The 24,807-nt window shown below is 36.7% G+C and overlaps 2 protein-coding genes across 2 annotated transcripts in view; one reads left to right on the top strand and one right to left on the bottom strand.

The window, feature by feature from the left end:
• Nucleotides 1–11,465, top strand: part of piezo1 (piezo type mechanosensitive ion channel component 1 (Er blood group)) — a 121,127-nt gene extending 109,662 nt beyond the window's left edge. The window contains exons 43-51 of the mRNA XM_039690766.2: nt 77–235; nt 579–726; nt 1,517–1,705; nt 1,838–1,930; nt 3,750–3,922; nt 4,859–4,981; nt 5,420–5,499; nt 7,861–8,047; nt 10,030–11,465. Coding sequence (XP_039546700.2) covers nt 77–235; nt 579–726; nt 1,517–1,705; nt 1,838–1,930; nt 3,750–3,922; nt 4,859–4,981; nt 5,420–5,499; nt 7,861–8,047; nt 10,030–10,285 — 1,408 coding nt within the window. The 3' untranslated portion in view covers nt 10,286–11,465. The remainder of the gene's footprint in view (nt 1–76; nt 236–578; nt 727–1,516; nt 1,706–1,837; nt 1,931–3,749; nt 3,923–4,858; nt 4,982–5,419; nt 5,500–7,860; nt 8,048–10,029) is intronic.
• Nucleotides 11,466–11,562: 97 nt separating this feature from the next.
• ctu2 (cytosolic thiouridylase subunit 2 homolog (S. pombe)) lies at nt 11,563–24,404 on the bottom strand. The gene is made up of 15 exons (XM_039690767.2): nt 24,141–24,404; nt 23,007–23,081; nt 22,839–22,917; nt 22,224–22,283; nt 22,030–22,090; nt 21,840–21,949; nt 19,887–20,140; nt 17,903–18,038; nt 17,252–17,383; nt 17,014–17,105; nt 16,830–16,930; nt 14,243–14,375; nt 14,084–14,150; nt 12,785–12,843; nt 11,563–11,716 (listed from the first exon to the last, which is right to left on the bottom strand). The coding sequence occupies exons 1-15, from the start codon at nt 24,203–24,205 to the stop codon at nt 11,665–11,667; spliced, it is 1,476 nt and encodes a 491-aa protein (XP_039546701.2). The 5' UTR covers nt 24,206–24,404; the 3' UTR covers nt 11,563–11,664.
• Nucleotides 24,405–24,807: the final 403 nt, after the last annotated feature.

Raw genomic sequence — 24,807 nt, 5'->3', positions numbered from 1 at the left:
CTAGTAAAAAAATATATAACAAATTACATCTGTTGTCTGAATAGTTATTGGTTTGACTGTTTGTATTTATTTTCAGGATGTTCAATCATAACTCGGTGGCCCAGCTCTGGTATTTCTTCAAGTGCATCTACTTCACGCTGTCGGCGTATCAGATCCGCTGTGGATATCCGTCACGCATCCTTGGAAACTTCCTCACCAAGAAGTTCAATCATCTCAACCTCTTCCTCTTCCAAGGGTAGGCTTTCATTATTCCTCATTTCTGAACCCTCCGGTGCTCTTCGGGCAATTCTGAGCGGAAAATTTTGCGTTTTTTTTTTTTTTTTTTTTTTTTTTTAAAGATTTTTCTTCTTTATCAAAATGGTACGAAACTTGGCATAGATTTTGGCACTTGCTGTGTGAACCCCCAAAAAATCATGGACCTGATCCAAAACAGGTTAAATAGTCCTGTAATATAGTCACACTTGTGTTTCTCGCGGTATTGGAAATGAGTGTGAGACGAGTTTCCTCTAGTGGAAGCGTTTGGTACTGCAGCCCAACACACTCTTTGTTTAATGAATGAACGACCCATGTTTCCTCAGGTTCCGGCTGGTGCCGTTTTTAGTGGAGCTTCGGGCCGTGATGGACTGGGTTTGGACCGACACCACACTGTCTCTCTCCAACTGGATGTGTGTCGAGGACATCTACGCTAACATCTTCATCATCAAGTGTAGCCGTGAAACTGAAAAGGTAGTTTAGCATTCGCACAAGTGTTTTTTTATTTGACCTCAAATGTTGGATCAGATAAACTACGGCACTCTCCACAAGTCGGATACACTTCATGTCCCATAAGACTGACTATACACATATTATATAACATACAGTTGATCAGTATTTTGTACTATATTTGTAATTTTTAATTACCATCAATGTAAAATGTAAAAAGCCCTATTACTACTATATATGTAGATCTATTGGTCAAAAGTTTGGGGTCAGTGAGATTTTTTTGTTGTTGTTGTGAAAAAATGTAAGAATTTAATAATTTTATTCAGCAAGGATTCATTAAATGGATTGAAAAAGTGACAGTAAAGACATTTATAATGTTACAAAATATTCTATTTCAGATAAATGCTGTTCTTTTAAACTTTCTATTCACCAAAGAATCCTGATAATAATCATAAATGTTTCTTGAGCATCATATTAGAGTGATTTCTGAAGGATCATGTGACACTGAAGACTGGAGTAATGATGCTGAACAATACATTCACATAGAAAACAGTTATTTTAAATATTTCACAATATTAATGTTTTTTTTTGCTGTATATTCACAAAAATGCAGCCTTGGTGAGCAGAAGAGACTTAACATAAACAAAATATTACCCATCAAAAACAAAATTGCCCAAATAAGGCTTTTAAACTGTTGAAGGCTTTTAAACTACCTTATTCATCTAAAGTGTTGAATCTTCATCATTTGAATCTAATGTGTAATATTATAAAATAATATGTTTGATAATCTCATTTTTTGGGCTTCATTAAACAGAAATATCCCCAGCCTAAAGGACAGAAGAAGAAGAAGATCGTGAAGTACGGGATGGGCGGCATCATCATCCTCTTCCTCATCTGCATCATCTGGTTCCCGCTACTCTTCATCTCATTGGTTAAGTCTGTAGTGGGCGTGGTCAACCATCCCGTTGATGTCACCGTCACAGTCAAGCTCGGCGGTTATGAGGTAAAATGGATTGTAATCTTTCTGGATGTCATCATGTTATTGTATGTTATTGTATAATGTCTAATACAATAATTCTGAGGTAAAATAGCGCTGTAATATTTTCGTAATGGTGTGATGATGTTTGTCCCGCAGCCGTTGTTCACGATGAGCGTCCAGCAACAGTCCATCCAGCCGTTCACCGAGCGCGAATATAAACGCCTCAGCAATCAGTTCGAGAAAAATGCTGTAAGTGCTCACCCATATCTCTCAATATCAATATCGCAATATCAATATCTCTCATTCACACTGTAACGCTGGCATAGCAGATTATAGTCAGGATTATAATTGTTCGTTTTATTTTATTTTTTTTAATTTAATAAATTTAAAAAAAAATTTAAACAGTTTATTGAACAATCAGTTGCTGTAAGTGCACATCAATATCTTGAAAAATCATTTTTATATATATATATTAGGGCTGTGCAAAAATTAATTGCGATTAATCGCATCCAAAATAAAAGTCTGTGTTTACATAATATATTTGTGTGTGCTGTATATAATTATGTTGTATATATAAATACACACACATGCATGTATATATTTAAGAAAATGTGTCATTCATATATAAAATATTTATATTTATATAATATAGATTATGTATTTATAAATATGTACAGAATTTAAGCGCAAATAATTCTTAAATATATACATGCATGCATAGGTATTTATATATACAAAATAATTACACACACACAAATATGTTATGTACACACAGACTTTTATTTTGGATGCGATTAATCGCAATTAACTTTTGCACAGCCCTAATATATATATATATATGAAGAGTTCAGATGCAAAAGCCTCTAAATGCCATTTGAAATTTTCTTCTTTAATGATGATTTTTATCAAGCTTGTATATTTAAGTTCAGTAATTTCACTTAAATAACAGTGAAATTACTGAACTTAAATATACAAGTTTGATAAAAAATCATCATTAAAGAAGAAAATTTTAAATGGCACTTAGAGGCTTTTCCATCTGAACTCATCATATATATATAATAAGTCAAACATTTAGACAAAAAAAAAAGTTTGCATATGGATTTCTGTGAAGTATTACATTTGATACGTCAGGCTTTTATGGCTCATATAGTCTCATATGGAGGGGAAAGCACAGCTAAACTAGAGTGACCAACTGTCCTGTTTTCATATAACAATATAACCATTTTCTATCCATACAGAGGAGGCATAACCTACTTGAAATGTATTGAAATTAATAAGGTGTCTTTGAGTAAACTTCCAGTATCATTTGAGCTGGCCCATGTGTTTGCTGGGCCGAGTGTCCTGGTTTTTGGTAATCAAAATATGGTCACCCTAAGCTAAACTTTATCCAAAACTGAGCAAAAATATGCCATTTTCTGCAGATGCTGATATTTATATGGACAAAAGATGAAATACTGACGCTTGTAATGTAAATCAATGAGGTCTTAATAACAGGATAGCAGATACTGACATAAGATCATATCGATATAAGATCGCCCTCACTCTTTATCTGTTAATAATGTCTTAGTAAGATGATATGTAAATACTTAATTATGTGATCAAAGCTTTACATTTAATCATTTACCCAAAGTGACTTGAGGAGAACAAGAGAACTACAGTATAAAGTGCTGTAACAAGTATCAGTTTTATAATCGGAAAAATAGAATAGAATAGAATAGAAAGTGCTAGTATTAATTGGTCAGGTGGTCAGGTTTAATACATAGAGCTGAAGCACCGATCACAAAAACACACTTTTCATGACTCTAAACATGCGGTTCTGGCTGTTTGAGTCACTGTCGTCACTCAGACTATTTTAACGATGTCTTTAATAACTTTCTGGGCCGGCAAGTTTCAATAACAACAGAAGCCTATGGAGGAGTGATCCAGCTCTCAGATTTAATCACAAATATCTTCATTTGTGTCCCGAAGATGAACGAAAGTCTTAAACAACATGAGGGAGAGTCGTTACTGAGAGTTTACATGTTCGGGTGAAATAACCCTTTAATAGAAATGATGCGTCCGTCCACAGGTGGCCATGCAGTTCATCACCATGTACAGTTATGAAGACATCGTGACGGCCCGGATCGAGGGCAGCTCGGGGTCGGTGTGGCAGATCAGTCCTCCCAGCCGGCACGAGCTGGTCAAGGAGCTGCAAAACAGCACCGGGGACATGACGCTCCGGCTCGACTGGATCTTACAGCGGTCAGTGAGCTTTAACCCTCGCCAGAAACGATTAATCGCATCCAGAATAAAGTTTGTTTACATAATATATGTGTGTCATTATTTTGTATATATAAATACACACATGCATGTATAGATTTAAGAATTTTTTTTTATTTGTATATAAAATATTTCTATTTATATATGCAGTATGCAAATATTTCTCAAATACATGCATGTGTGTATTTATATATACAAAATAATTATACACAGTACACATTATGTAAGCACAAACGTTTATTTTGGATGTGATTAATCACGATTAATCGTTGCACAGCCCTAATTATATATTTTTTTCAATTAAATTAATGTACTATATTTTAGTTTGATCATGTTTTTAATATTTTGTATTTTTAGGTGATTTTTTTGTAATAAATTATATTTACGCTGTATTTATAATCTATTTTTTCACTTTTTGAGCATAGACCTGAAAATTACATTTCGAGCTTAAACTGTGGAGAGTCTTGAACGCTTTAGATCACAGACTGAAGTTTGATCTCTTTACAAAGTGAAAAATGCACAAAAATACTATTATCAATTTTTATATGAAATATATATTTTCAAAATCACGTTTTACTTTAAAACTGAAAGAAAATCAAAGCTATAAATCTAAACAAAGTTGTGTTCCAAATTTGAGTCTGATATCTCAGTAATTGAGCGTTCAGTGAAAGTGTGTTCGGCTGCAGTACCGAACGCTTCCACTAGAGGAAACTCGTCTCACACTCATTTCCATTACGCGAGAAACACAAGTGTCACCTTTTGAAGCATATCCATATTTTTTGAGTGTTCACACAGTAAATGCCAAAACCTTTACCAAGTTTCGTACCATTCTGATGAAGAAAAGAATAAATAAAAAAAAACGTAACATTTTCTGGTGTAGCCAGGAGCTCATGCTCATTATGTGTCTTGTGTGTGAAGGGACCTTGGGAAGGGCGGGACAGTGGAGCACACGTTCGACCGGCACTCCATCAGTCTGGCGCAGAAGAACCCGGTTAGAGCCGACCTGGCCTCGCTTCTGCTGGGGAACCGGACGGACCCGGTGTACGTTTGATCACTTCATCCCAGAGACACGTCTCATGGCACAAACCACAATACACTCTCCCACCATTCATAACATGTCATTTACTAGAGGCTCTGATGAAATCTTCATTTTAATCTCTACTGTAGACATCAGTGTTTATATCCAAACTATAAACTTATATCCCAGTTCTTCTGTGTACATTTGAAGTATTTTTAGACAGAAATAATGATACTGTGTGGTTGAACGGACTGTCATATAGGAATAAGATCGCAATATTTTAACAAAGTCTTTCTACTTCAAATTTTCTTGTTTATTGTGAAATAAATGTGTCTTTTAAATGTTTGTGAAATGTACTAGCAATTGCCAAGTGAAAGTAAATCCTACACCATTTTTTTGTCATTCATATCTGGCAAGCATGTATCGTTCAGATTTTGATCGTCTCTGTAATTGTCTCCTAGGCTTGTGTCGCACATGTTCCCGAACTACATCCGAGCACCTAATGGAGCTGAAGCCAAACCCGTCAGCCAGCTGTACAAGGGTAAAAGAGCCAGACTCTCTTTAGCGTTGTAGTCAGGCACAGTTCTAGGGAAGCTTGTTTCCAAAACTGAATACAAAATAAATAAATAATAATTGCAAATTTTTATCTCACAATTGCGAGATATGAAGTCAGAATTGTGAGAAATATAGTTGCAATTGCGAGATATAAAGTCACAATTATGAGAAATAAAGTCGCAACTGCGAGATATAAAAATTATGAGAAATAAAGTCGCAATTGCGAGATATAAAGTCGCAATTATGACAAATAAAGTCGCTAATGCGAGATATAAAAATTATGTGAAATAGTCGCAATTGCGAGATATAAAGTCGCAATTATGAGAAATAAAGTCGCAATTGCGACATATAAAGTCGCAAATATGAGAAATAGTCACAATTTTGAGATATTAAGTGGCAATTGCGAGATATAACAATTATGTGAAATAGTCGCAATTGTGAGATATAACAATTATGAGAAATAGTCGCAATTGTGAGATATAACAATTATGAGAAATAGTCGCAATTGTGAGATATAAAGTCGCAATTATGAGAAATAGTCACAATTGTGAGATATAAAGTGGCAATTGCGAGATATAGTCGCAAGTATGAGAAATAAAGTCGCAATTGCAAGATATAAAGTCATAATTATGAGAAATAGTCGCAATTGCGAGTTATAAAGTCGCAATTATGAGAAATAAAGTCGCGATTGCGAGATATCAAGTCAGAATTATGAGAAATAAAGTCGCAATTGCAAGAAAAAAAATAAAGAATTGATACTTTTTATTTCACAATTCAGACTTTTTCTCACAATTGCGAGTTTATATCTCAAGATTCTGACATCGTTTCTCAGAATTGTGAGATATAAACTCGCAATTGCGAGTTATCAGGCCAATTTTAAGGATAAAAAAAGACTAACTTTTTTTCCCCACAGAAAAGTTTATATCTCACAATTCTGACTTTATATCACGTAATTGCAACTTTATATCATGCATTTTTTACTTTATAACACGCAATTGGGACTTTTTCAATCAATTCTGACTTTATCCTGACTTTACAACACGCAATTTGGACTTTATATCTCGCAATTCTGACTTTATAACCTGCAATTGCGACTTTATATCTCGGAATTCGGACTTTATATCACGCAATTCTGACTTTATATCTCGCAATTCTGACTTTATATCTCGCAATTCTGACTTTAAATCTCGCAATTCTGACTTTATATCTCGCAATTCTGATTTTATATCACACAATTCTGACTTTATATCACGCAATTCTGACTTTATATCTCGCAATTCTGACTTTATATCTCGCAATTCTGACTTTAAATCTCGCAATTCTGACTTTATATCTCGCAATTCTGACTTTATATCACACAATTCTGACTTTATATCTCGCAATTCTGACTTTAAATCTCGCAATTCTGACTTTATATCTCGCAATTCTGACTTTATATCTCGCAATTCTGACTTTATAACTCGCAATTCTGACTTTATATCACGCAATTCTGACTTTATATCTCGCAATTCTGACTTTATATCTCGCAATTCTGACTTTATATCTCGCAATTCTGACTTTATATCACACAATTCTGACTTTATATCACGCAATTCTGACTTTATTTCTCGCAATTCTGACTTTATATCTCACAATTCTGACTTTATATCTCGCAATTCTGACTTTATAACTCGCAATTCTGACTTTATATCACGCAATTCTGACTTTATATCTCGCAATTCTGACTTTATATCTCGCAATTCTGACTTTATATCTCGCAATTCTGACTTTATATCACGCAATTCTGACTTTATCCTGACTTTACAACACGCAATTTCGACTTTATTTCACACAATTCTGACTTTATATCTCGCAATTGTGAAAATAACGTCAGAATTGTTAGAGAAAGTCGCAGTTACCTTTTTTTATTTTTCATTCTGTGGCGGAAACAAGCTTCCATACTCTTGTGACTTTGCTCCTTAATATGTTTCTAGTGAACTGAGGAATTTTCACCCTGTTGTAATCAAAACTATTCAACCCCCATTGCAAATCAGGTTTATTGGCAAAATTCAGACTTTCAACTCAAAGAAAAGTAATTTAAAATTTAAATAGCTCAACACAATAAATGTTTCAAGTGGTTTCCCCAAATTTAAATGACTTCTGCAGTCTCAAAAATGGATCATGTGACACTGAAGACTGGAGTAAATTCTAGACTAAATGTGAACATGCATTTACTCATCTCACTTTCAGTATTCCTCAAAATGAATTAAAGCTGTAAAATGCAATCTCAGAATTGTACGCAAAACTATATTAAATTACACAAATGTCACTATTTAAAAGCATTACTTTTGTTGTGTTTCTCCAACAGGAGGAGAGGAGGGATACCAGGACGTGACTCTGTCTCTGAAGAGAGAAGCTTCGATGAACATCACAGGAGCTCAGGAGTGGTGGGACATCAGGATCGCCGGCTGCCTCGAGTCCTGCGACGTCTTACCGATGGTCATCTTTAACGATAAAGTCAGCCCTCCGAGTCTGGGCTTCCTCGCGGGATACGGGTAACCCATTCCTTTCATGAGATTCGGTGCAGGCTTTTTATTAGGGATGCGCTGATGTGAACATTTTGGCCAATACGAGAAACGATAAGTCTTTATATTTGATATAAATATATATTTTGCCGATAACCGATAAATTGGCCGATAAATCTAAATCCAAATTTTCATATAATTTTTGAGAGCCTGATTACAAAAACAAAAATCTCACCATTAAAATCCACCTCCCAAACACACAATTTTTTTAAATATATCAGCAGATACCAATAAAAATGAACATAAATCGGCCGATAACATTAAAATAATGAACATAGATCGGCAGATACCGATAAACATGAATATATATCGGCCGATAACATAAAAAAATGAACATATATCGGCAGATACCGATAAACATGAACATATATCGGCCGATAACATAAAAAATGAACATATATCGGCAGATACCGATAAACATGAACATATATCGGCCGATAACATAAAAAAATGAACATATATCGGCAAATACCGATAAACATGAACATATATCGGCAAATACCGATAAAAATGAACATATATCGGCCGATAACATAAAAAAATTAACATATATCGGCAGATACCGATAAACATGAACATATATCGGCTGATACCAATAACATTAATTTTTTTTAAATATATCAGCAGATACCAATAAAAATGAACATATATCGGCCGATAACATTAAAATAATGAACATATATCGGCAGATACCGATAAACATGAACATATATCGGCCGATACCAATAACATTAAAAATTGTTAAATATATCGGCAGACACCAATAAAAATGACCATATATCGGCCGATACCGATAAACATGAACATATATCGGCAAATACCGATAAAAATGAACATATATCGGCCGATAACATAAAAAAATTAACATATATCGGCAGATACCGATAAACATGAACATATATCGGCTGATACCAATAACATTAAATTTTTTTAAATATATCAGCAGATACCAATAAAAATGAACATATATCGGCCGATAACATTAAAATAATGAACATATATCGGCAGATACCGATAAACATGAACATATATCGGCCGATACCAATAACATTAAAAATTGTTAAATATATCGGCAGACACCAATAAAAATGGCCATATATCGGCCGATACCAATAAACATGAACATATATCGGCAAATACCGATAAAAATGAACATATATCGGCCGATAACATTAAAAAATGAACATATATCGGCAGATACCGATAAACATGAACATATATCGGCCGATACCAATAACATTAAAAATTGTTAAATATATCGGCAGACACCAATAAAAATGGCCATATATCGGCCGATACCAATAAACATGAACATATATCAGCAAATACCGATAAAAATAAACATATATCGGCTGATACCAATAACATTAAATTTTTTTAAATATATCAGCAGAGACCAATAAAAATGGCGATATATCGGCCGATACCAATAAACATGAACATATATCGGCCGATACCAATAAACATGAACATATATCGGCAGATACCGATAAACATGAACATATATCGGCAGATACCGATAAACATGAACATATATCGGCAAATACCGATAAAAATAAACATATATCGGCTGATACCAATAACATTAAATTTTTTTAAATATATCAGCAGAGACCAATAAAAATGAACATATATCGGCCGATACCGATAAACATGAACATATATCGGCAGATACCGATAAACATGAACATATATCGGCAAATACCGATAAAAATAAACATATATCGGCTGATACCAATAACATTAAATTTTTTTAAATATATCAGCAGAGACCAATAAACATGAACATATATCGGCAAATACCGATAAACATGAACATATATCGGCAGATACCGATAAACATGAACATATATCGGCCGATAACATTAAAAATGAACATATATCAGCCCGTAACAATATATCATGCATCCCTTTTTTTTTATCCTTGCAAACGTCTCTCTCTCCTCCCGCAGGATCATGGGTCTGTACGTGTCGGTGGTTTTGGTCATCGGTAAATTTGTGCGAGGTTTCTTCAGCGAGATCTCTCACTCCATCATGTTCGAGGAGTTGCCGTGCGTCGATCGCATACTCAAAATATGCATAGACATTTTCCTGGTGCGGGAAACCGGAGAACTGGAGCTGGAGGAAGAGCTTTACTCCAAACTCATCTTCCTCTATCGCTCTCCAGAGACCATGATCAAGTGGACGAGAGAGAAGAATCAACACTGAGAGGGGTTTGTGGGACTAGAAGCTTCTCTGCTTTATATAAGTTGGATGAACAGCGTTTCTGCAGCGCTTCGAAGCCTCGCTGACGTTATCGGCTTCTTTGCACTCAGAGGTTTGATGATGGAGGTCGTCTGTTATTCAGCAAAGCTTGAGAATCAGCCCTGTGACTGATTCAGACGCTAGCGAACGCTGGGAACGAAACAGCAGGACCTTCCGAGTGGAAATACAAACACTATAAGAGTGAATCTCGAAACTCCGTCTGGGTTATATTTGACCACCCAATTACAGGGATTTTCCAAAGTAAAGTTGTTCCCAAGGAGGATTATTACGATTGTTCTAGAATACATTCTGCATTACTACTGTAAAATAATTTTGTTTAAATCAAAATAAGCATAACATAAAGAGGCAAACCGAACAAATACTCAATTAATAAATATTCCACAACATAAATGTTCATTTTTATTATGAAAAATATTCAATAAATAGTAACAAGTGCACTTTAATAATACATTTCCATGACGTCTGAAGCAAATATCCACACAATCTATATATACACGTGTGACATAATATCAAGCATCCGTGTTCAAATTTATCATAGCATGTCTTTACTAAAATTAATGCTAATTGTTTGCTTGCTATTGGTTTTAATAAGCACAAGCATAACGTCACATGACTGAATGCCAGTTATTGTAATTTGTTTAACAGTATTATCAATCTATTATCAAAACTTTATGGTATATTTGTTTTTCTGAAACGTTGGTGAAAAGGTGAAATATGACCCAGACTTGATGGATTTTGTGAGATTTTAACTTTTTTTGTTGTTGTTTTTTTGTTCTGATACTACAGTAAAAGTGTTTACAAGCCACAGTATCTTATGATGAGAGCCATTTAGTGTTTCGTTCCTGGTTTTACAATTTCTGATCAAACACTTGAATCGTAATTAAGACTAGAATCTGCTCCGTATTTCCAGAGCTGTGATGTGGGATGATGTATTGTATGTGTTAAACGCACACGTGTGTAATAATGAGTGTGCCGAAGCTCGTCTGTAATAATCACTTCCACTGTATGCTTATGCAAAGAGACACGAACATGTTTGTCTTCAGAAATCAAACGAGCCTGTAAAAAATCCTTGCAGTTTGCTAAATTAAGAACTCATTATTAAATTACTGTACAAACAACTGAATATATAAAAGTTTATATTGATTTAAATGGCAGGCGACAGGTTCACTGATGCTATAAAACAAGCCAAAGGTGCTCAAGCAACAAAAAACGTGCCGCTATTAAATATTTAAAACTTTTTTTTAATTCACTTTCAAATGGAGACAAATAATGAAATTATTACAATGCAATACTTAAATATCACTTTTCAAACTAAACATCTGCTAGTCGCCGTCCTCCAAAAGATACTCGCTGATTTCCATCTTCATCAAAGCTCTGTGGGAAGAAACCAGACATTCACATGCAAATTTGGGGATTTTGCATAAAATTAAAAAAAAAATGCTGAATGGAAATGCCAAGATGCACATCAACTCTAAAAATGAACATAAAAAAAACAACTTTTTTTTTCATGCACTGGAAAAACATCCCTCGATGCACGTCCAAAAAGTCATGTGACGGCATAACCAGCGGACCAATCGCGTCACAGCATCTCAAAACGTCAAAGCGGTTCAGTTTGATGATTAGTGTTCAGTTTAAACTCGATTCTGCCGCCGAAAGCAAGTCTTTATCCACCAAAGAAATGCAACGAACGTTTTCTCTAGTGATATTTGGCACCAGTTTATCCGGAAGTGATGTTCTTGTTCTATGATTTATTCAAATTTTGCGCACTAGATAAATTCGTAAACATGTCGAGTGACTGAGGCGGTTCACGCTTCTTTTGGTCCGAATCAAAAAATAAGATGATAATTTACTCTTGGTTCGTGTAGCGTTCACATGGTCATTCATAAAACTGAACCTAAAGATACAAAACAAAAGAAACCGCTTTTATTACGGAAAATCCCAAACAATCCTGCACTGTAAAAAATATTGTTGGTTTAACTTAAAAAAAATAAGTAACCTGGTTGCCTTAATTTTAAGTTGATTGAACTGGAAAAAGTGAGTTAATACAATGAAAGAGACTGATTTAATCATCAGAAACTCAAAATATTAAGTTATCTGAACTAATTTGATTTGACAAAAGAAAAAATGTTGTGATAACAAATTTTTTTTGAAAAAAAATTTCTACAGTGTGTGTGTGCCAAATACTCTCGTTGTGTGTGTGTGTGTACATGAGGGTGTTTTAATCAGCTGGGATATAATAGTTCTGAATATGAATTATTTCAGTCTCTTAATCTTATCGATTAACTTCGGCTGTGAAAGACTCGAGTGACTGGACCGTTTCATATTTTTGAAACTCATGTACGGAGAAGAGCGTCCCGGATATTAACATTTTGCGTCCATTGAAGAAGGAATATGATGATGTGAACAATGAAGAAGATTATTTAAGGTGATTTAACTTCCCACCTTTTCCTCCGCTTCTCCGCCTCTGTCCTGATGTATGCGGGAAGAGCGTCGACGGATCCCTGTGGGAAAGAGGAAGTGTTCACTAACACACGTTGGGTTCATTTCTTTCCCCACTGTAGGGCTCTAAAAGTGAACCTTTATATACTTGTTAAAGGTGCAGTGTGTAAGTTCAAGCGGCATCTAGTGGTGAGGTTGTGAATTACACCCAACTGAAGTTACGGTGACCGACAGGAAGTGATGTCGTCGTCTGAGACAGCAGAGAGTAGTTAAACACTGAAGTTTCTTTACCAAGATAAATTAATTTACTTTATTTTTCAGCAAAACGATGTTATTGTGATTATTATTGTGACTTGTTCATCATTGTGTCGGTGTTTTATTCGCTAGATCTTTACACGAAGAACAGTGAAGAAACGCGTTTGTCCCCTCAGGGCCACCGTAGAAACATGTGGATGTGTGAACACATAACGCTTCATTAGTAAGGTCTTTATACACCACTGAAAACACAGTTATGGATATGATATTGCATTTCTGTCAACAGATCCTCCTGAATATTACACACTGCACCTTTAAAGCACCCCAATAACAATTATATTATGCAAAATCCTTTTTTTTTTTGGACCAATGTGTGTTGGCAGTGTGTGAACACAATCAGCAGCAATGATAAAAATACAGCCACTAGAGAGAGCGCACACTTTATTACAGTTATTTTACAGATATAAAGTTTATCAGGTTATTAAGCATATGCGTCAGCTGTTCGTTGTAACGAGTGTTTGGGTTTAATTGATGATAATGAAAGGGAGAGAGAGAGAGTTTATGGATAACACTTTAATGCACACTTCTTATACTGTGTTTTGATGGAGTGAAACGTACCATTTAGCTTTTGTGTGATGGCCTAAACTTTATTAATAAGTTTTAAGAAGTTTATTGTATTAATACTGGATTAAAGCAAGATGACAACATAAGTTATAACCGTGATTAAACTAAACTACCCCCGTTCTCTCTCCTTACGCCATATATTACATCCGTACAGTTTCGGATATTTTACTGCGTGTTTTGTTGCCCAGAATAAGCGCTCGAAGCCCCGCCCTCTTCTTAAAAGGGGGCGTGGCACACCACCTCATTTGCATTTAAAGAGACACACACACAAAAAGGCATGATTTAGCGGCCATTTTAACATGCTATAAAAATGATCTGTGGGGTGTTTGAGCTCACACACACACACACACACACGTCAAAGACTTATTTTACATCTTGTATAATGGGTGTGCTTTAAATCTGTTATTTGATTTTGTCGCTCACCATGTCCTTGAGCGTGAGTCTACAGCTGTAACACAACAGCGTCCTCCAGTCCTGATGTGCAGGAACCCTGAGATACACCAGAGAAGCAGGAATAACATCAAGAGCACGTCGTCTACGGACTCGGCTTATAATACACGAAAGAGAGAAGAAATACGCCACCGGTTTGAGGAGCAGCCGCCGGTCCCACAACACTCAGTCTCCGAGCAGCGCACTGCATCATGGGACACGTCCTGGGGCTTGATCTGGGACAGCTGCTCAGACACCAGAGTGGCGTGGAAAGCCGAAGCTTTATCTGCAGAGGAACACAGTTACGTCAGGCTCATGTTTGGATCATGGCAGCCGTTTGTGGTGTTGGGCGGGTCCACCAGGACCGAACCAAAGTTCATGTCTGGATACATTTCATACACTTGGTAAGTTTTGTTTTCACATTGTTATTATGCGAGCGCACTGAAGAACTCTACATGACGGGCGTGCGTCATCATCTATGTGGGCGGCATCTCGACTCTGATTGGTTTGTAAACGGACGTGTGTGTGACGTCAGCGTGTCGTCAGTTCGGCGGGTAACTCTAACAACATGAACGAACATACTATTATAATTACTGCATTACTCCCAGCAGCGCCGACTCTCATTCGTCAAATGAACGTCCTCGTTGTGCGAACACTTCACCGCCGCCGGCCAGAGAGGAGGAGGAGACTCGAGCAATCCTGCGGGAATCATCGGACCCAGGTGCTTTCCTTTAGTTGATGTGGTTCAGAGGCATTCCCATGTGTTTGAGGTCAATGGTGGCATTCTGTAATAACCATCAGGGTTATTATCAGTAATAAGTTGACACTTTAGTTTTGCGCTGCTTTGTTGCACGATACTTATTAGGGATTCAAAGAGAGTAGCAGTGAATTGAAACTGAACTATTAGAGATGCACCGATTTGAAAATATTGGCCGATAATTCTGTATATTTGAAAGCCAATAACCGATAATTCTTTATATTCCAAAGCCAATAACTGATAATTCTTTATATTCGAAAGCCAATGACCGATAATTCTTTATATTCGAAAGCCAATAACCGATAATTCTTTACATTTGAAAGCAAATAACCGATAATTCTTTATATTTGAAAGCAAATAACCGATACTTCTTTACATTTGAAAGCAAATAACCGATAATTCTTTATATTTGAAAGCAAATAACCGATAATTCTTTATATTTGAAAGCAAATAACCGATACTTCTTTACATTTGAAAGCAAATAACCGATAATTCTTTATATTTGAAAGCCAATAACCGATAATTATTTATATTTGAAAGCAAATAACCGATAATTCTTTATATTTGAAAGCAAATAACCGATAATTCTTTATATTTGAAAGCCAATAACCGATAATTCTTTATATTCGAAAGCCAAAAAACGATAATTCTTTACATTCGAAAGCCAAAAACCGATAATTCTTTACATTCGAAAGCCGATAACCGATAATTCTTTATATTTGAAAGCCAATAACCGATAATTATTTACATTCGAAAGCCGATAACCGATAATTCTTTATATTTGAAAGCCAATAATCGATAATTCTTTATATTCGAAAGCCAATAACCGATAATTCTTTATATTCGAAAGCCAATGACCGATAATTCTTTATACTTGAAAGCCAATAACCAATAATTCTTTATATTCGAAAGCCAAAAACCGATAATTCTTTACATTCGAAAGCCGATAACCGATAATTCTTTACATTCGAAAGCCGATAACCGATAATTCTTTATATTTGAATGCCGATAACCGATAATTCTTTACATTCGAAAGCCGATAACCGATAATTCTTTATATTTGAATGCCGAGAACCGATAATTCTTTACATTCGAAAGCCGATAACCAATAATTCGTTACATTTGAAAGGCGATGACCGATAATTCTTTACATTCGAAAGCCAAAAACCGATAATTCTTTACATTCGAAAGCCAATAACCGATAATTCTTTACATTCGAAAGCCAATAATCGATAATTCTTTATATTTGAAAGCCGATAACCAATAATTCGTTACATTTGAAAGCCGATGACCGATAATTCTTTACATTCGAAAGCCAAAAACCGATAATTCTTTACATTCGAAAGCCAATAACCGATAATTCTTTACATTCGAAAGCCAATAATCGATAATTCTTTACATTCGAAAGCCGATAACCAATAATTCGTTACATTTGAAAGCCGATGACCGATAATTCTTTATATTCGAAAGCCACTAACCGATAATTCTTTATATTCGAAAGCCAAAAACCTATAATTCTTTACATTCGAAAGCCAAAAACCAATAATTCTTTACATTCGAAAGCCGATAACCGATACTTCTTTACATTTGAAAGCAAATAACTGATAACCAGGTGCTTTCCTTTAGTTGGGTCGAGTCGCAGAGTCCGTCATCCCCCTCGGTGCGGTTTGTTTGTGCAGAACGTGATCCGACCTCGAACAGACCCGCACATTTTTGGACTAAACCAGCTGCCGTAGTCAAACAAAACTATTATTTAGATTGTCAATAGCGCTTCCTTTATAGTAAGCCACGACTGACTCCCGCGTTCTGCACTCTCGCTGATGGCCCTGTCACACACACTCACCCACATCAGTGTCGAGAGCGCACACACACACTCACCCACATCAGTGTCGAGAGCGCACACACACACTCACCCACATCAGTGTCGAGAGCGCACACACACACTCACCCACATCAGTGTCGAGAGCGCACACACACACTCACCCACATCAGTGTCGAGAGCGCACACACACAGAAGGCATTTAGACGCAGGTTCAGTGGCTTCACTTCCGGAAGGTTTGACTGTGTGAAGCTTCTCACTCGTTCTGAGGAGCAAACATCGAGACAACAATGAAATATAAAACACTGAAGTCAGAGCTGTTGATGAAGATGAGATGAGGAAGAGGACCTGTAGATGGTGCTGACAGTGGAGGGGAACTCGGCCTGAAGGTTGGTGACGAAAGCCTCCGTGAGTCGCTGGATGCCGGCTTTATCCGGAGTCTGAAGGGGAAGTTGAAGCGCAGGATCAGAGTCACGTCTGCAGTGATCCCTACATCTAAAGACGGCGCTTCTCTGACCAGAAACGTTTTGTTTTCAAAGGAAAGCGTCTCAGTGCGTTAGGCCTGAGGACACACACACACTCTCACCTTGGTCTCCAGACCCGGGATAAAGACGGACGGCACGTGAAACATCCTACAGTACGCGGCGATCTCTTTAGAGGAATAATCCCTCATGGGCCGCACGATCACCACATCCCCGAACCGAGGATCACAGAAACCCTACGAGACAGTTCATGGAGACATGTGACCACGAAACCAGTCACATGACACACGGATGACAAACTTATCGTTTTTTCTTTTATGACAAAAATCATTAGGATATTAAGTAAAGATATTTTGTACATTCCTTACCGCAAATATATAAAACATTTATTTTTGTGAGTGAATGCAGCAAAATCGTGAACATAAATAAAGGTAATTTTCCGATTTTTTTCGCACCCTCAGATTTCAGATGTAGTCACATCTCGGCTAAATATGGCTAATAACCCATACATCAATGGAGAGCTTATGTATTCAGCTTTTATGTGATATATAGATCTCAATTAAAACAAATGACTCTGTGACTGGTTTTGTGGTTCAGGGTCACATGTGTCCCTGTGTAGTTATTTATCAATGAAGGAACAGTATTATAATGTGTTATCCATAGATGACGACTAATCATGGAAGCACACACACATCTCAGTCGCAGCTCTGAGGTCGTCATGAGGAACCGTGGGCTTGTTCTTGTGGCGTCCTCACCGTGTCTGAAGCCAGCGCTGCTCCGCGACCCAGAGCGATGTTACTCAGCAGTTTCACAGCCAGCCGAGAGCAGCTTTCCCCCATCATGACCTTCGAGAAGCCGTTCTCTCGGGCGACGTGCAGGATCAGGTGAAGTCTGTCTCGACACACACACACACACACACTCAACTCTTTACACCAAGGCTAAGCTGAACTCTTGATTACGATTGGTTCAGAGGCATTCCCATGTGTTTGAGGTCAATGGTGGCATTCTGTAATAACCATCAGGGTTATTATCTGTAATAAGTTGACACTTTAGTTTTGCGCCGCTTTGTTGCACGATACTTATTAGGGATTCAAAGAGAGTAGCAGTGAATCGAAACTGAACTATGCACCGATATGAAAATATTGGCCGATAATTCTGTATATTTGAAAGCCGATAATTCTTTATATTTAAAAGCCGATAACCGATAATTCTTTATATTTGAAAGCCGATAACCGATAATTCTTTATATTCGAAAGCCAATAACCGATAATTCTTTATATTTGAAAGCCAATAACCGATAATTCTTTATATTCGAAAGCCGATAACCGCTAATTCTTTATATTCGAAAGCTGATAACCGATAATTCTTTATATTCAAAAGCCAATAACCGATAATTCTGTATATTCGAAAGCCAATAACCGATAATTCTTTATATTCGAAAGCCGATAACCGATAATTCTTTATATTCGAAAGCTGATAACCGATAATTCTTTATATTCGAAAGCCAATAACTGATAATTCTTTATATTTGAAAGCCAATAACCGATAATTCTTTATATTCGAAAGCCGATAACCGATAATTCTGTATATTCGAAAGCCATAACCGATAATTATTTATATTCGAAAGCCATAACCGATAATTCTTTATATTCGAAAGCTGATAACCGATAATTCTTTATATTCGAAAGCCGATAACCGATAATTCTTTATATTTGAAAGCCGATAACCGATAATTCTTTATACTTGAAAGCCAATAACCGATAATTCTTTATATTTGAAAGCTGATAACCGATAAATTATTTATATTTTAAAGCCAATAACCGATAATTCTTTATATTCGAATGCAGATAACCGATATTTTTTTATTCGAAAGCCGATAACTGCTTCTTCTTTATATTCGAAAGCCGATAACCGACAACTCTTTATATTCGAAAGCCAATAACCGACAATTCTTTATATTTGAAAGCCGATAACCGATAATTTTTTATATTTGAAAGCCGATGATGATAATTCTTTATATTTGAAATCCGAGAGCCGATAACCAATAATTCTTTCTATTTGAAAGCTGATAACCGATAATTCTTTATATTCGAAAGCCGATCACTGCTAATTCTTTATATTTTAAAGCCGATAACTATTTATATTCGAAAGCCGATAACCGACAATTCTTTATATTTGAAAGCCGATAACCGATAATTTTTTATATTTGAAAGCCGATGATGATAATTCTTTCTATTTGAAAGCTGATAACCGATAATTCTTTATATTCGAAAGCCGATCACTGCTAATTCTTTATATTTTAAAGCCGATAACTATTTATATTTGAAAGCCGATAGCCGATAATTCTTTATATTCGAAAGCTGATAACCAATATTTCTTTATATTCGAAAGTCATTATGATTAAAAACTTCCTTTTGTAATTTAAATGGAAGTAGCCCAAACAAATCAGTTCATTTTAACCTATAATATTATAGTAATGTACCAACTTAATCAATATCGAATCAAACTGAATTGAAATTGAATCAAATTGCAAGCTTGTGAAACAAAATCGAAATGAATCATAAATTCTGTTTCAATACCCAGCCCTAATGTTTATATAACAAAGATTTTCGTCTAAATCAAATACAGAGACTCAAATGAATCAGTTTTGTGGAAGCATGCAGTGAATTGAGCAGATGTTTTCTTGAAATCAATCAGATTTGAGAGATCTTCGAGAGTGATTTCTAAAGAGTGACTCACCGGAGTGTGTGTAACATGTCCTCTTTCGCCGTCAGTGTGTTCAGTGATGAGAACAGGCTCTCCAGCGCCAGCTTGTGTTCAGGAGAGTAAGCCGAGTCCTCTACAGTGAGCCGAGCCACAGCGCTGGCTGAATCCTCTTCCGTCCGCTTCTGCTCCTCTCGGATGAACTGGTCCACAGCGACTTTATAGCTGGGATTGGACGGGTCGGGATCAGACGTGACCGGCACCAGTACAGAGGTGGGCAGAGCGAACACCTGAGAAACGTCACGAGCAAAGCATTACACCAGTCAGAGTCAGGGAGTCCAACATGTAGTGTAGCTACCAACTATATTCCTAGAGACAATTTGATAAATATTAGAAGATTAAACGGTTTTATTGCTTTGATTATTTTCATGTAAAATGTGTATTCATTTTTATCATTGTTCATTTATTTAATTATTTTAATTATATAGTGTTATTAATGCTTTGGCAATATGTGAGTGAGTGAGTGAGTCATTGGCTGTGTCCGAAATCTCCCACTACTCACTATATAGTGGACTATATAGTGAGCTCGCCATTTTGTAGTGCTGTCCGAATGTACAGTGATGATTATTATACCCTATATAGTCCACTCAATGTATCCCAGAATGCATTTTGAAAAGTAGTGTACAACCGATGGTCACTAACCCAAGCCCTACATACCACCATGCATTGCGCTGATCGTAAAAATGGCGGACGGGCGACAGCAATGACGTAATCAACGGCGCCGAGAGACGATCATGTAGTGTCCGAAAGTGGTGTTTCTATTATGCTGGTTAGCTCACTATATAGTGCTCTACATAGTGAGAGTAGTGGTTTGAGTGGAGATTTCGGACACAGCCATTGACTGAGAAAGTCAGAGAGTGAGTCAGTGAGTTATTGACTGATAGAGTCATGGAGTGAGTGAGTCAGTGAGTCATTGACTGATAGAGTCATGGAGTGAGTCAGTGAGTCAGGGAGTGAGTGAGTCAGTGAGTCATTGACTGAGAGAGTCAGGGAATGAGTGAGTGAGTTAGTGAGTGAGTGAGTCAGTGACTGATAGAGTCATGGAGTGAGTGAGTCAGTAAGTGAGTGAGTCAGGGAGTGAGTGAGTCAGTGAGCGAGTCAGTGAGTCATTGACTGAGAGAGTCAGGGAGTGAGTGAGTTAGTGAGTGAGTGAGTCGGAGAGTGAGTGAGTCAGGGAGTGAGTGAGTCAGTGAGTCATTGACTGAGAGAGTCAGGGAGTGAGTCGGAGAGTGAGTGAGTCAGGGAGTGAGTGAGTCAGTGAGTCATTGACTGAGAGAGTCAGGGAGTGAGTGAGTGAGTGAGTTAGTGAGTGAGTGTGTTTGTGAGTGAGTGAGTCAGAGAGTGAGTGAGTCAGTGAGTGAGTGAGTCAGTGAGTCATTGACTGAGAGAGTCAGGGAGTGAGTTAGTGAGTGAGTGTGTTTGTGAGTGAGTGAGTCGGAGAGTGAGTGAGTCAGAGAGTGAGTGAGTGAGTCGGAGAGTGAGTGAGTGAGTGAGTCAGTGAGTCATTGACTGAGAGAGTCAGGGAGTGAGTTAGTGAGTGAGTGTGTTTGTGAGTGAGTGAGTCGGAGAGTGAGTGAGTCAGAGAGTGAGTGAGTGAGTCAGTGAGTCGGAGAGTGAGTGAGTCAGTGAGTCAGGGAGTGAGTGAGTCAGTGAGTCATTGACTGAGAGAGTTAGGGCGTGAGTGAGTGTGTTTGTGAGTGAGTGAGTCGGAGAGTGAGTGAGTCGAAGAGTGAGTGAGTCAGAGAGTGAGTGAGTCAGAGAGTGAGTGAGTCAGAGAGTGAGTGAGTGAGTCAGAGAGTGAGTGAGTGAGTCAGTAAGTGAGTCAGTGAGTGAGAGATTGTGTTTGTGAGTGAGTGAGGCGGAGAGTCATTGAATGTCTCTCTCTCTATCTCTCTCTCTGCACAGAGGGAAGGAACTGGGTCCGTTTACCTGCTCCAGGGGAACTATAAAGTACGGGAAGCCGGTGTGTGTGAAGATGCTCTTCAGTTGATCTAAAGATCGCTGTCGCTCCTCTTGACTCCGCCCACAAGCGCCGCCGTCTAACACACATCAAACCCGGTTTAAAATATCATAATTCTGAGATGCATGAATAATGCCCTACTGGTCGGAAGGGCTTTACCGTCGATGTAAATGATTCCAGGCATAAATCGTAACTTTTTGGGAGCATCTCGACTCAAGCCCTGAACAAAGGAAAGCAGAAAGTCACGTTTATTTCTCTAGTGCTTTATACAATACAGATTGTAAAAATACATTCACACACACACACACACACACTTTATTTCTCTAAAAACACATATTATTTCTGTATTTTACCTCTATAACTTGTGAGAGCATCGAGCAAGAGGCGGCGCCACCAGAAACAGCCAGAAGAACCTGAGGAGAGCAAAAGTGTGACGGTCGGTGATCAAACAACTGAGTCAGTGTGGATGATGAAGGATCTAAGGGATTTTTAAAGTGCCCTTTTATGGCATTTTAAAGATTCCTAATGTTGTGTTGGCGTCTCCTATATCAGGTTTACACGCATCCAAGGTCAAAAACACTTTAATTTCCTCATAATGTTCATTACAGCATCAGTGTCTGAAACGCTTCTAAGTCTCTCTAAGCTCCGCCTCTCTGAGAGCTGCTCTGCTCTGATTGGTCAGAAAGCAAACGCTCATTATCAAGATGGTTTAGAACAGCTTTTTCTATTGAGAGTTTGTTTAATATAAAAAATGTTTTCAATCAATGGATAAAACTGATGCTTTTTTTTGCAATACTCATTGTTGATGAATGCCATTGATTTAATAATAATAATAATTATTATTATTTATGCTGATAAATATATTGTGTCTGGGAAAAGGCATGTAGTGTTATTAGGCAAGTCATAGTTTGCCTCAATCAGATTTTCCATAATTCCACTAAAACTGAGGATATTGTTTTTATATTCACCTTCTCCTGTGGAAATATGACTCGATTCTTTCCCAGCATGGCCCGAAACTTGTGTACGAAGTACTCCTTGAAGCAGGACCTAGTCGAGGACAGAACGAGCGTTTTTGGTGAGACTGCATCACTTAATGAAGAGTAATTAAAACACGGAGATGATCAATGATCACCTACCGGCAAAACGCATCACTGACACGAATGATGAGCACGGCAGTTCCCTCCTTACACTTCACACACTTCCTGTCCGGCCTGAAAAATATACAAAATTATTTGTATAGCACGTTTAAAAACAGCTGGTGTTGACCAACATGCTTTACAAAGCCAAGAAAACAAATAATAAGATAGAAAACACATAAAACAGTAAAGCAAATCACAGAACAGGGAACTGAACTCAAAAATAAAAAATTAGTGAGTGAGTGAAAAAAAATTACATTTAAAAGATTCTGTAATTTGTTGATGTGAATAACAAAAAAAGTGTTTTTAAAATAACAAAAAAAAACAGCATTTTCTTTACCGTTTTTCTTTTTTTACATTAAAAAAATTTTTGTTATTCACTATTGTTATGCACTATTGTTATGAACATTTAAAAAAAAGAAAAAAAAATCTAACCCTTGACAAAAAGTAGCCTTTAAGAATGTCTAAATATATATCAAAATCCAAAACCTAATAAAAGTAAGTATTAATCTCTTACTAATGTATACGCCTCTTATATTGAGCTAAATATGAATCTAGGGGTTACACCACAACATTACATACGTTTTTCTTTTTTACTTCGGACCAGATGGCACTAATCTGCCTTCAAAATAATTATTTTAAAGGCAGTCTTTATTACAACATGAAATACTGCTTTAATTGAGAAGCGATAAAAAAATATTAGAAGAAAATATAATGTCAATGGGAATAAAATCATGATTACATCTTAGATATTAATTAGTACCACGAACTTATCTCAAAATACAAATATTTATATATTGAACAAAAACTTTTGACAATCCAGTCTTGCGGAAGAACATTATAGACGGAACTACTTCTCACTGTTTATGTCTATGACGAGTCACGCAGGTACTGTGCTACTCCGCAGCGGTTGATGTCCCACTCGGTCTTAAATAGTCCGAATATAAACTTGTTATAGTCGTAACTTAGTGATTCAGGATAATAAGAAAACACGGGTTGGAAGATGGATTTACGATGCACTCGCTCACATCGCCACAACAAAAATATAATGGTACAATCATCACTATATTGTCCAAAACATGGTTCTTAATTCTGACACACACACACACACAGTGGTTGTTTAGTTCAACTCACGTCGGCACAGGTCTCTTCTCCTGTTTACACTCCAGACCATTATAATCCTCCTCAACTTCACACATGACGGCTTCAAACTCACAGACTGTATGAAAGGAAACAGACGATGTCACTCGACCAACGATACGAGTCTGTTTAAAAGCGACAGATCCTCTCAAAACTTATTTAAAAGAATAGTCAAAATCACACATATTTCGTAGAAGCTTGTTTTCACGTGTGACAGTCTAGAGAATTTTCCTGACCCCTTTTGATGACGTAAGAGGCCACGCCCATATGTTTGCTTTTAGCATCGTCTGACATTGATTTTCTTTTTTTTTATTATCTCAATGTGTAATGTTTACTTTTTGTGTAAATATTGTTAAATACCACATACACGTGCAAAAATGCGCTAAAAAACATATTGTTTTTTATTTAACACAGAAAAGAAGCATCGTGATGAGTTATTTATTTCTATAATTTATATCAATGTCTTAACGTTTTTTGATCAAAAATATTATTAATAGTATTTGATCAAAATACTATTTTATACTGTATAAATTATTTGTTACATTCGCTATATTAGTTTTGCGCCATCTATCTATGCTCCATGGAATTGTTTTGAATGCGATGTCTGGGAAATGTAGTTCTATGGAACCACCGCTCTGCTAAAATGATCACTGTAAAGAAC

The sequence above is a fragment of the Pimephales promelas genome, chromosome 1 (genome assembly GCF_988280905.1).
Source record: "Pimephales promelas chromosome 1, fPimPro1.hap1.1, whole genome shotgun sequence".
Lineage (NCBI taxonomy): Eukaryota > Metazoa > Chordata > Actinopteri > Cypriniformes > Leuciscidae > Pimephales > Pimephales promelas.
The sequence above is the reverse complement of the archived record's forward strand: the minus strand, read 5'-3'. Positions and strand labels throughout refer to the sequence as shown.